A 12,698-nucleotide genomic window follows, 5' to 3' on the forward strand; every position below is an offset into this window, starting at 1 on the left:
TAAATTAAAATTACTAAACTTCAAATATCATTTAAATCAATATCGGTAGTAACTACGGACATGCAGCTTTGAAAATTTTGAGCAAAACATTTTTTGAACAAGCCATCCTTCAAGGAAAAATATTTGTAAAGTGAGACCCAGGAAGAAGAAGAACATCCTGGTTAAAGAACTTCAGAACCTACTTTAACACAACATCTGTGCAGCTTTTCCGCACTGCTGCAGATAAAATAAAGATTGCCATGATGATCGCCAACATTCGTCACGGATAGGCACATTGAGAAGAAGAAAACATTGAAAAAACATCGTTTTTGTTTATGTACACACAACTTATAATATTTGAAAAAAAAATTGGCCATAATATATCGACAATGATTTAATGCCAACTTATGTTGTCTCTTGCCCCACTGTGCGCCGGAGCGAACTAGTATATGCCCATGAGTAACCATCTTAAAAAATTTAAATACAATAATTTAGGATTTTCTTTGTTTTTTGTTGAATTAAAGATATTGTTTAATAATACTGACTATTTAAAACATCCTTATAAATAAAATGAGAATGGGTCACGCTTGACCCATCTTCGTAATCTAAGTAAGTCAAATAATCTCCGTACTCCGAAGGTTAAGCCAAGTTCCCCATCTGGTTAATACTGGTTCTGGTGGTAAAGGAATATCGGGAAGCATCTCCCTATATACCTGTACACGTAGTGGTGCTTTCAGAAATACTTTTTTTACATTATTTATTAAGGTGTTTACATTGGGAAATTCAATTCTAACTTTCTCTGCAACTCTGTTTAGGCCGTGCGCCAAACATGTACAGTGAATTAAATTAGGGAAAAAGATTTTAAGATTGGATGCAGCTTTCATCATATATGAGGCGGCATCACTAAGCATTAATAATATTTTTTCAAATGGTACTTGATCAGGTAAAAAAAAAATTGTTAGGGATTCGTTAACAAATCTAGCTATTGTAGCATAGTTTGTTTTTTCCAAACATTTTACACTAATTAAGTATGAGTTTTTAAAATCGCCAGAGTCGTTAAGAACTCCAACAATTAGATTCGCAATTTGTCGACCCTTTGTATCCGTTGTTTCGTCGACGGAAATCCAAAGATATTCGGCTTTTAACTGATTTTTAATACTCGTCATCACATCTTTGTAACATGCACTGACATATTTTTTCCGAAGAGTTGAAGAACTTGGTATTTGAGCTGGTTTATCTTTAATCTTGCAATAAGTTTTTAAAAAGTTTTGACACGATTTATGTTCTAACTTGTGCAGAGGGATATTGCAGTTCAAAAAAAAATGGCATAAATCCTTTGCAAAGGTTTCTTGCCCAACTGACGTATTCTGAATCTGCAAACTGTTCTGTAGAATCTGCTGGCGAGGTTTATTATCATTTTTTGATAGCTTAGTTTGGTGAAGTGAAGTTTTTATGTGTTGAACTACTTGGAATTTCTTTTGACATGGAATCTGGAATATAATGATAATGATGTTTTAGATGTTTTCGTAAATAGATACCTACATTAAAATGATCAAACTTTTTAAACCTCCCCCAATTTTTTTTTATTTCTCAAAGTGAAATTGAAATCGTCAAACAATAAAGTACAGTCAGTGTACCGTAGTATACAGGGTGGGCCACTCTCAACACCTCGCTCTGTATAAGCCAAACCGTTGCGAACTTTAAAAAACAGTTTTTGAAGAAATGGGACGGTTTGTCATTTTAGAATAGACAGACACATAGATGTGCAAAGAAGTTTGATAAGTTTAAAAATCTATTGAAGTGGAGAACTTACCTTTTTATCACAAATGGTGCAAAACATACTTTCACTGTCGATAACTTTTAGATGATTGTTACTTCCAATCCAACTTCTGAGAAGACTTGATTTTTCCCTTGCTACTTTAGGCATTTTCACAATAATAATAAAATGATTTTTTTACACAGTATAGTCAATAACTTGCAATCACAAAAGTTGAATAATCGGCGATTGATTTAAGACTAACCATTCATAAAATAAAATAATCTATCCTACCCTTAAAATGCTTAAAATTTCGTTTTGGTTGGTTTTCCCAGAATAATTCATAGTTGGCCGACACCAGCAGAAAGTACAGGTAATATTTGTAATGTTATTCAAAATATAATCGGTATTTACTTAGGTAATTTGTAAATTCTGAGAAGTCTATAAATCTTAAATATCCGGATAATGATACCTGCAGCTATAAATAACGCCCATTATGTTTATGGGTACAACAACAAAGGAGCTTAACAGCAAAATATTTACTTTCACATTTTATTTTAATGGATGTTGATGTTACTAATATATACCTTATTTTTAAATGGGGTAGAGTAAATTCCCATCAAAATATGCATTTATATGCTCTTAAATCTCCAAATATGCAAGGCATATGCATTTATGAAAAACATGAGAAATATGCAGCATATATATGCATATGCATTTTGCATATAATCCAGTCTTTACATATTACAGGGGGCTGCCAGGCATTTGCTGCAACTGAATACAAGGAACGGCATGACGCAGTGGGAAAAATCCTTCATCAAGAGATAGCTAACAAGCTGGGACTTCTCCAAACGGACCATCTCCCATATTATCAATACGTTCCTGAGAGTATGCTTGAGGATGGCAACTACAAGCTATACTGGGACCGCACTGTGCTCACAGACCAAACAGTGGCACATAATAGACCAGATCTCGTACTAGTTAATAAATTAACAAGACAAACAACACTAATTGATGTGGCGATACCTAACAACAATAATCTACGTAGTAAATTTACTGAAAAGATCGCCAAGTATAGAGATCTGGAAATTCAAATACGGAGACAATGGACAATGCAAAGTATTGTCTATGATTGTTATGTCTACTACTGGAGTTATTCCGAAGACCCTCCTCGAAAGCATAAAAAAGCTGGGTCTCAATGAATATCTTTATAAGACCATGCAGAAAGCTGTACTACTTGCGACGGCCAGAAGTGTACGAAAATTTTTGGGAGATACACCTGCATTCCAAGTCACCTAGGGCTCGATAACACGGAAAGAGTCCCACCAGAGCTCAATCCTTTTGATACCGTAGGTATCTGGGATGAGTCAATTTTCCCCTTAGAGGGAGTGTGAGCCGTATGGCTAAATCTGGGAAATAATAATAATAATAATAACATTTATTTTTTTTTAATTTTGGACTCTGTTGAGGGAATTTTCCCATCCCCCCCTTGTAGACCCGCCACTGGTTCTCTCGAAAAATTGTAGTAAATCGTAATTGCAACAATTTCAGTTCTTACACTTTTTGTCGAACAGTTGAAAATGGAAGCATCCCCCATTCGCAGGGGGCCGCGCCTGATAGAAGAACTGACATAAAACTCCCACAGGTTAATAATAACATTTATTTTTTTTTAATTGTGTACCCTGTTGGGGGAATTTTCCCATTCCCCCCTTGTAGACCCGCCACTGGTTCTCTCGAAAAATTGTAGTAAATCGTAATTGCAACAATTTCAGTTCTTACACTTTTTGTCGAACAGTTGAAAATGGGGGAGATATTGAACAAAAACAATTGATATAAAATCAATCAGGTCTTACGCTCGCACCTTTACCGCACACGTACTACCTTAAGTATTGATTTTATCAAAAAAATGAACATCATAATTGTACAAAATTTAATTCTCTTCATTTTCGTATAGGTACATATTTGTTGTAAAACTAATAATAAAAGAAATAATTCAATAATTCAATAATGCTCCAACTGTCACTATTTCCCCCCATAACTCGGAAAATATCGACAACACGAACAAAATTATTAAACGAAATTATAGAAAATCGCATTTTCAACAATTTCAGTTTCTACACTTTTTGTCTAAAACTTGAAAATGGCGGAGGTATTGAGCAAAAACGGTTCTCGTTTAAAATCAATATGGCGGCTAACGCAACGGTGGAATTCAGTCGAGATTTTAAATTTATACTAATATTGACCCTCCCTAAAGATTAGAAAAATAAAATTTGGGGCAGCTCGTAATGCAAGGTCAAATGCTATCCCGACTGGGCTAATGTCAGAACAGGCAGTAGGTACGCATTGATCGAAGGGTTTTTGCTTTGAAGTACTTTTAATTATTGAAAGATCTAGTCTTATTCTTTCTTTAAGGTTTGTTATTATTAGAGCATTCTACGCTACCGTTGGATCTTTACTATTATACACTTTTTAATCAAATTTCTGTTTTGTTTTAGGTCTAAATCACGGACCTGTAATAGCAGGAGTCGTTGGTGCTCAAAAACCACAATACGATATCTGGGGAAACACCGTAAATGTAGCTTCCAGAATGGACTCATGTGGTCTTTTAGGTAAAGCTAGTTTGTTTTATTTAAATATAAAAGCGTCATACATACCTACCTTTATTTAAAAAATAAAATGTTATATGAATTATAATTACACTTCATTGCATTGATACACAGAAGTGTAGTATAATCCATTCTATGTTAAAAAAAAATATATTTCTTCTTTATTTGAAGTTTATACGTAGTGAGTTTTTGCAATAGGTGTTTTTATAGTAATAATTCTTTGGACGTGTTTGATATAAACAAACCTAAATTACCTAAACCTATAAACTCAAATAATCTAAACCTGATGATATCTAAACGCACGCTTCACGAGTTAAACGTCGGTAAAAAGAAATAGAAAATATATAATAGTGAAAAGAAAAGAGTCACGCTTGGCACACCAGGTTACTGCAAAATTAATAATTCTTACATTTTGATAAAATTGGTCCACCGGGTACATCACTAGAGTTGGCGGTAAAAAATTTAGTAAGTTGGTTAATTCATACAATAATAACAATTACAATACAACGTCGTTAGATCCTCCTAGTCTGTATCAGCTTCTGACTTTCTTTGAACTGTGCTCATTTACCGACAAACGACCGGAGACTACAAGCCACTCCGCTCTGGCCATAGATAGGGGGTTTGGTTATTTTCAAAGGCTTGCATATCACAAATTCTGAGTGAAATAAGACTATTTCTATATAATAACACTAATCTAAATTTACAATCAAGATGCAGTAGAAATAAACAAACCAAGACACATTAAATGCTACTAGGAGCACTCCCGAATCATAATTTGCAATGTATAAACTTTGGAAATCATGATTTCGTATTTACAATGTATATACATCGTAAATTATGATTTGGGAGTACTCCTAGTAGCATTTAACGTGTCTTGGTTTGTTTATTTCTACTGCATCTTTGATTGTAAATTTAATACGCTTGTAATATCCGCCACAATACAGTCGTCAGAAATTTGACCTCTAAAAATCATAGCCACAAACTGGATTTTGCTGAGAATGTCAATGGTGGCACCCTAAAAAGATGCAAAAAAGTTTGACACTTCTCACCCCTTCTCTAAGTTTGACTCTTCACTTAGCATGAATCTGTAGTACACCGTGGAAAAAAATATTTCAAACAAAAAATGTAGATTGAGATATAGATGAATTCAAAAAATGATAATTTTGAACAAAAATTTGGCACTTTTTGTGTGTAGAATGAACCGATCTCTCACAAATAACACTTAAAGCGACGGACGATTTTGAATATACGTTACGCGCATGAAATCAATTTAATTAAAATTTGTATCAACTCGACGGTAAAAATTTTGATTGAAAAATTCGACGTTAAAAAAGTGTTTTTTGATCAGAGTGTCCTATTGACAGAAATAAAAATGCGTTTTAAAGGTAAAGATTGCAGCTTTCGTATGCAATTTTTGCATTTTGCCGCAAATCAAGACCATTTCTATAAAGCCGTTAAATAAATAATTATTATTCTCATGAGATCAATGACTATATCAATCACTATAGGTAGAATTTGCATTGAGACAGCTTAATATTCAAAACTTATAACATGAAATTTCGATTGAGTTTTGGCAACAAATATCTACGCGATATTTGAAATATGCCTAAAAACGCCGAATTTAAACTTTCACAATCTACAAACAAATTACAAATAATCTAAAACGTTTAAAACTACTTCTTTTCGATTTCACATGTACGTTTTTAGAAATTATATAACTTGAACTTGTACCATTACATAAAAAAGGATATCAGTTAGAATGTGGAAACTACCGCGGAATCACACTGCTGAATGCAGCATACAAAAGAATGCCCAACGTCATTTATGAAAAACTTAGACCACACGCTGAAAAAATAGTTGGCAAATACTAAAGTGGCTTCTCTAGACAGAAGTCAACAATAGACCAGATATTTGTTCTGCGACAGATCCTCGAAAAAACAAGTGAATATAACATCGACACACATCATCTCTTCATAGACTTCGAAAGCGCATATGACAATATAAACCGAGAATTCTTAATAAAAGCAATGAAAGAATTTAATATACCAACACAACTAATAGAACTGATAAAAGAATCTCTAAAAGTAGAAAGTAAAATCCGGATACAAAACGAACTAACGGAAACAATAGATGTGAAAAAGGGACTACGCCAGGGAGACGCTCTATCATGCATCTTGTTCAACATCGTACTCGAGAAAATAATGAGGGACACAACTGTCAATACTCAAATCAATCAAATAGAACGAGCTGCACAAAATAGTGGCCTTAAAATCAATCAGAACAAAACAAAATATATGCAGGTAAGTAAAAACGTAGAAATAAGGCAGCCACAAAATGTAACAATAGGAGAATACAACATTGAGGGGGTAAAAAACTTTACATACTTGGGATCCCTAGTCACGTCTGATAATAACGTTGCGGAGGAAGTGAAGAGGCGAATATTTATCGCCAATAAAAGTTACCATGGCTTAATCCGGCAACTAAGATCAGATTCTGATAACGTCGCAAGAAAAACAAAATGCCAAATATACAAAACCTTAATAAGACCGGTACTCACATACGGCTCAGAAACCTGGACACTCAGTAAAAGGGAGGAAAAATTGCTGGCCACCTTTGAAAGAAAAATCTTGCGACACATATATAAGGGCACAAAAGAAAACGGAATTTGGCGAAGAAGGTACAACTTTGAACTATACAAAATATACCAGGATCCGGATATCATAACATTCATTAAAATAGGACGGCTACGTTGGATGGGACATGTAGAAAGAATGGAAGAAGGCGAGATACCAAACAAAATATTCAAACAGATGCCAGTATGAAAAAGAACAAGAAGAATACCGAAGCTGAGATATTTAGAACAAATAGAAAATGATATAATAACCTGAAAAATAAAAAACTGGAGAAAAAAAGCACGAAACAGATCAGAATGGAGAAGAATCCTGGGACAGGCCAAGACCCAGAAAGGGTTGTCGAGCCAGTTATGATGATGATGATAACTTGAACTACTTACAAATTTTACATAATCCATTCTTAGTGGAAGCATTTCCCGTGAAAATTTAAATTTAGCGTTTTTAGGCGTATTTCAAATATAATAATGTCAAAAAGCGAAAAAAAAATTTTTTTTTCAAATCCCTGTTTTATTTTTTTTTTTGCCACAGCGGTTGCACCAGGAAATCGCTTTTGTTGTCCATGCATGGGTAATAAGAACGTGCACAAAATAATATATGAAGCATTTTAATAAAGGGCATGGTGTGTGGGATTCCAACAAAACCACTTTCTTTATTAATTCTCCTTTTTTTTTGGGGTGGTTCCGGGGAAAAAATGGAAGTGCATTATACAAATTTGTAAATAACACCAGTACATGGGTAATCGCTGAAAGTTTTTTTACGCTAGCATAAGCGTTTCAGATGGTATAAAAGGGTTTTTTTTAATGTAACACCCTGTAATTAAAAAATGGACAATTGCCCTTAAATGACACCTTTATCAAAATGAAACCTTTACCAAAAAATCAGCCACTTATTTGTGATTAATTGCCGCAGGGATTCCCATTACAGTTAGGGACAAATATTTTTTTAACATCTTTTTTAAAAATTTGTCAACTTTGGGGAGCCACTCACGCTAAACGGTGGGTGATAGACATATATGCTGTCGCGGAATAAATTATAGGAAATATACTCTTCATATTTCTATTAAGGAATGTTTTGCAAAAACGTACAGGAGGGGCTACGTTTCGCAAAAACCACAAACTACCCCCTTTAAAGGGATGAAAATGTGTGTTCTGGGACGAAATGTTGTTGGGTGTTCTGGGAAATCTTTTAAGATAAAATTAGTCTTATAATCATCACTCCTTGATATGCTAGAAAAAAAAATAAAACCGGACTTATGTCGAGTTTGCGAAGTTCAACCTCTGTTTCCTACATTAATATGATTTTTAGAGGTTCAGTGGTATTTACGTCTCTGACATTACTGTAGTATATGAATCCAACTATTGTGTATGCAAATTTTTTGTTATGTAGTAATCCAATATTATGTTTCAGGCAAGATCCAGACTACAGACGTCACTGCAGAAGTTCTAATGAATGCCGGTTACCAATGTGAGTGTCGAGGGCCGACATATGTCAAAGGAAAAGGTACTTTGACGACCTACTTCGTGAAAACCCCTTTCGATGATAAGAATCATTGAATCTAATATGTGATAATGTAGTTTAGAGTAATTGAATAAGCTAACAACTGTTGTAGCACTCATAAAGTACCACTTATTCAAATCTCAATAATTGTAATTATATTTCTCATTTGGTTAAAAAACTATTTATACAGGGTGTTTTTAAATACCTAAGTATGATAAACTCTAAGGGGTAATTCTACATGAAAAAAGAATGACATATTATTGTTGAATAAAGGTATATCCGCAAATGCTTCGTTTCCGAGATACGGGGGGTTGAAATTTCTCTTACAAACCGAAAATTTAAAAAACTATATTATTGTCCCAGGAACGCAACTCATAAATATTGGCAATATCATTTTAAAGTCTTCTACTTTAAAATGTATAATATATGTCTGAATTGCCGATATAAATGAGTCAGATTAAATAAATTATTAGAAGAATTTTTTACTAAGCAACAACATTTTTGTTTAATTAATTAATATTTTTTGTAATTTGACGACATCCGATTTGGACGTCGAAACGTTAATAAAATCATTTTTTTTAGTAAAATTGTGGCTTATTTCCCATTAAAAATAGTTAATAGTTAAATAATTACAAACATGCCACAAGAAAATAGCTTCAGAACAACAACCGAAAATTTATTTATTGCTTTAAAACCGGTTGAGATAAGCAAATGAAATTTATTGGGTTTTAAGAAGTGGTTGTTGCGCATTTTTGACATACAATTAATAATTTTATATTTATGATTGGCGCGCATACGGGTAATGGTCTGAATAAAAAAAAACAGTACGCCACTGAGATATTTCAAATAAAACATTTTCGAATTTCTTGTTCAATTTGCGACAAAAAAAAAACCTTTCTTTTCTTTTTTTCATGAGTGGCGTCGTTTTTATGCAACAAAATAAAACATCTTAAGCTTAGTCTACACTCTACACCAATAGACATGTTGCGCGATTTTGGTATACGCAACGTATCTCAGGATGTCTCAGTAGATATGTCTCTAGACCAAACTCTAGACCAAAAAAGTTTCTATGCATATTATGGAAACTTACTTCGAATACTTTGTAAGCATTAAGATGTTTTATTTTTTTGCATAAAAACGTCGCCTCATATGAAAAAAAGGGAAGATATATTTTTTGTCACAAATTGAACGAGGAATTCAAAAATTATTTTTAATTTAAAATATCTCAGTTGCGTACTATTTTTTTTTTATATGTAATTATTAACTGTATGTCAAAAATTGCGCCACAACCACTTTTTAAAACCCTCCAAATTTCATTTGAATATCTCAACCGGTTATAGAGCAGTAATGCCTGGTTGCACCAAAAAATCTTAAGCTCCAGCTTAGCCCAGCTCAGTTTATAGATAGGGCCGCTTTAAGTCTAACTTACCATAGAGAAATAAAAAGAAGTTGTTTTTATTTCTCTATGTAACTTACTTTGCACCATAATTTTCGATTCTTATCGATCCAATCCACGTGACAATCCATTGTGACAAGCTGAAAATTGATCTAAGACTCAATGGTGGAACGCGTATGTTTCGTAAGCTGAGCTTAAAGCACGCCTTAAGGTATGATTCCGCCCTTGTCGCCGTGACAGACGTCACTACTTTTCACTATTAATTTGTATGAAACTGATTCCGACATCTAACTGTCGGGCAGAACGTCAGTTGCTAATAATTAGACAAATTAATAGTACACAGTAAATACGTATGTCATGGTAACAACTGTAACCGCCAAGTAACTGTAAGTTGCCGTCTGCCGTCGATGTCGGAATCGTACCTTAAGACGTGCTTTAAGCTCAGGTTACCATGACATACGTATTTACTTTGCACTATTAATTTGTATAATAATTAGCAACTGACGTTCTGCCGGACAGCAAATTGCAATTAGATGTCGGAATCAGTTTCATACAAATTAATAGTGCAAAGTAGTCACGTCTGTTATGTTGTTGTTCTGCAACTGTTATGTTGGCGCAACCAGGCATAAATAAATTTTCTGTCTGTAAGAGAAATTTCAACACCCCTTATCTCAGAAACGAAGCACTTGCGGACATATGTTTATAAAATAAACAATCATTATTTTTTTCATATAAAATTACCCCTTAAAGTTTGTCATACTTATTTAAAAACACCCTATATATCTAGAAAGGTCCCAATACTCAACTTCGTTTTAAGTTATTTATTTTAAAAGCCAATGTCAAGCTCTTTCTTTTAAGTTGAAGGCTGATAAAAATATTAGCGACGTAAGTTTAACATCAAAAATATATTTTTTTGGATAATTTCGTATAAAATCTCTCGATCACTATTTTGCATTGGATCTCGTATTTTGAATTTTATTTATTTTTTGTCTTAATTCCATAGGACAAGTGGCTCATTTTGTTATTGCAATGCTTGACGTAGAAATGTTTTTAAAGTATTTCAGGAAGAAAAATGGATTTTTTTTTAAATTTTCATATTATTCAAATATGAAAATTAAAGAGTGATTAAATTAACCAAACTATTATTTTCGCTTTGCTATATTTTTGCATGTGTGTCATTTTTAATAGCTAAAATTCTCTTTTAAATAAACATTTTGATTTATTTTTAGTAATATTTCGATGCAATTCTAAAACTTGATACAGGTGCTTTATATTTAAACTATCAAAATCACAAGCAATCTACAAATCTGGAATATTTGGACTTACTTAACGCGCACAATGAATTTCAAGTAAATGTGAAATGTTCACTATGTCAAATTTTGAGTAAGTTCTTAATGTTATTTAAAAAAAAATGTATTGTTATACCTATTCTCCTCTAAGAGTTCTTGCAACAAACTATGATCTTTAGCCCATAACATTGTAACAAATTCGACTAAATAGAGTTTTTTGACTTCTCTGAGACGGATTATAATGCAAAGCGAGGAATCATGCAAAATGTGTAAAAGTTGTAAATAAATTAAGAAAAATTTAAAACAAAAACCATGTACATATTCTTAAAGAAATACGAAAAGAAACGCTTATGATACACAATAAAGATAATATTGTAATTACCAGTAAATTTTACAGAAAAAAAACAATAAAAAATCGAAATCAAAGTTTTCAACCTAATAGAAATATTGAAAATATTAAAAATATTCCTAAAAGATATTTAATTGAAAACTTATTGGACCATTTTTCTGGTAACGCCTCCATGGCTTCTAAAAATTGCAAGCCAGAGGGATGCTGAAGCGAAGAAGACAAGAGGGAATTCAAAAACTTACAATTCACGACCCCGTCTGTTCAGCTGGTAAATTCCAACGGAAAATGGACCTAGTTACTCAAAGGAGTAAAACTAATATAAAATAAAATAAAAATGTATACCACTTTTATTCAGTTGCAATGCGAAGGCAAAACTGTCTTATTTTTCACTCAGAACAGAGAGCGGAAACCAGCACTTTAAATCGACGATTTTTTTCGACTCTAATTGGAGTCATCATCAGAGAGGTGTAGGTTTGCTGCTCTCTGCCCCAAGTGACGAAACTCCGAGAGCTTATCCCCACATTGCAACTGACGATTATGAAGTAGGTGTCTAGCGACATTTGGCAACTGAAAGTCAAAGTTTTCAATTTCATTGCCAGATGTCGCTAGACACCTACTCTATAAACGTCAGTTGCAATGCGGGGATAAGCTCTCGGAGTTTCGTCACTTGGGGCAGAGAGCAGCAAACTCACGACTCTCTGATGATGACTCCAATTAGAGTCGAAAATCGTCGATTTATCGTGCTGGGTTGCGCCCTCTGTACTAAGTGAAAAATAAGATAGTTTTGCCTTCGCATTGCAACTGAGTAAAAATGGTATACATTTTTATTTTATTCGATAAAAATGTATCTTTATTTTTTATGTTGTTACGCCAAAGATTTATTTTTATTTACTTTCCTGTTGCATGTATGAGAATTTTTAGTTAATTTTGTTTTGTTACAATAAATAATTGTTGATTTTTATTCACACTGTTTAATTTAACGAGACGATTTTTAAAAAAAAGTGCGTATTTTTGGACGCCAATAAATGTTTTGCACACAGGCGCTAACACGTGCTGGCGCGGCACTGAATATAATCCACAACATATTCCATAAAACATATGGTATATCGGTCTGTGATCTAAGGATGCTCCCTATGAGAGACGAGACTAGACCAACCAACTAAGATTAATTCCTAAGCTTTGAAACCTTCGCC

The 12,698-nt window shown here is 33.4% G+C and overlaps 1 protein-coding gene across 2 annotated transcripts in view; it reads left to right on the top strand.

Moving 5' to 3' along the window:
- The window catches only part of LOC126881922 (adenylate cyclase type 2-like), an 860,562-nt gene extending 848,096 nt beyond the window's left edge, over nucleotides 1–12,466 (top strand). For both annotated transcript variants that reach the window (XM_050646657.1, XM_050646658.1), the window contains 2 exons: nucleotides 4,231–4,344; nucleotides 8,382–12,466. In XM_050646657.1, the coding sequence (XP_050502614.1) occupies nucleotides 4,231–4,344; nucleotides 8,382–8,527 (260 nt within the window). In that variant the 3' untranslated portion in view covers nucleotides 8,528–12,466. The remainder of the gene's footprint in view (nucleotides 1–4,230; nucleotides 4,345–8,381) is intronic.
- The last annotated feature ends 232 nt before the right edge of the window (nucleotides 12,467–12,698 follow it).

The sequence above is a fragment of the Diabrotica virgifera genome, chromosome 3 (assembly GCF_917563875.1).
Source record: "Diabrotica virgifera virgifera chromosome 3, PGI_DIABVI_V3a".
Taxonomy (NCBI): Eukaryota; Metazoa; Arthropoda; class Insecta; order Coleoptera; family Chrysomelidae; genus Diabrotica; species Diabrotica virgifera.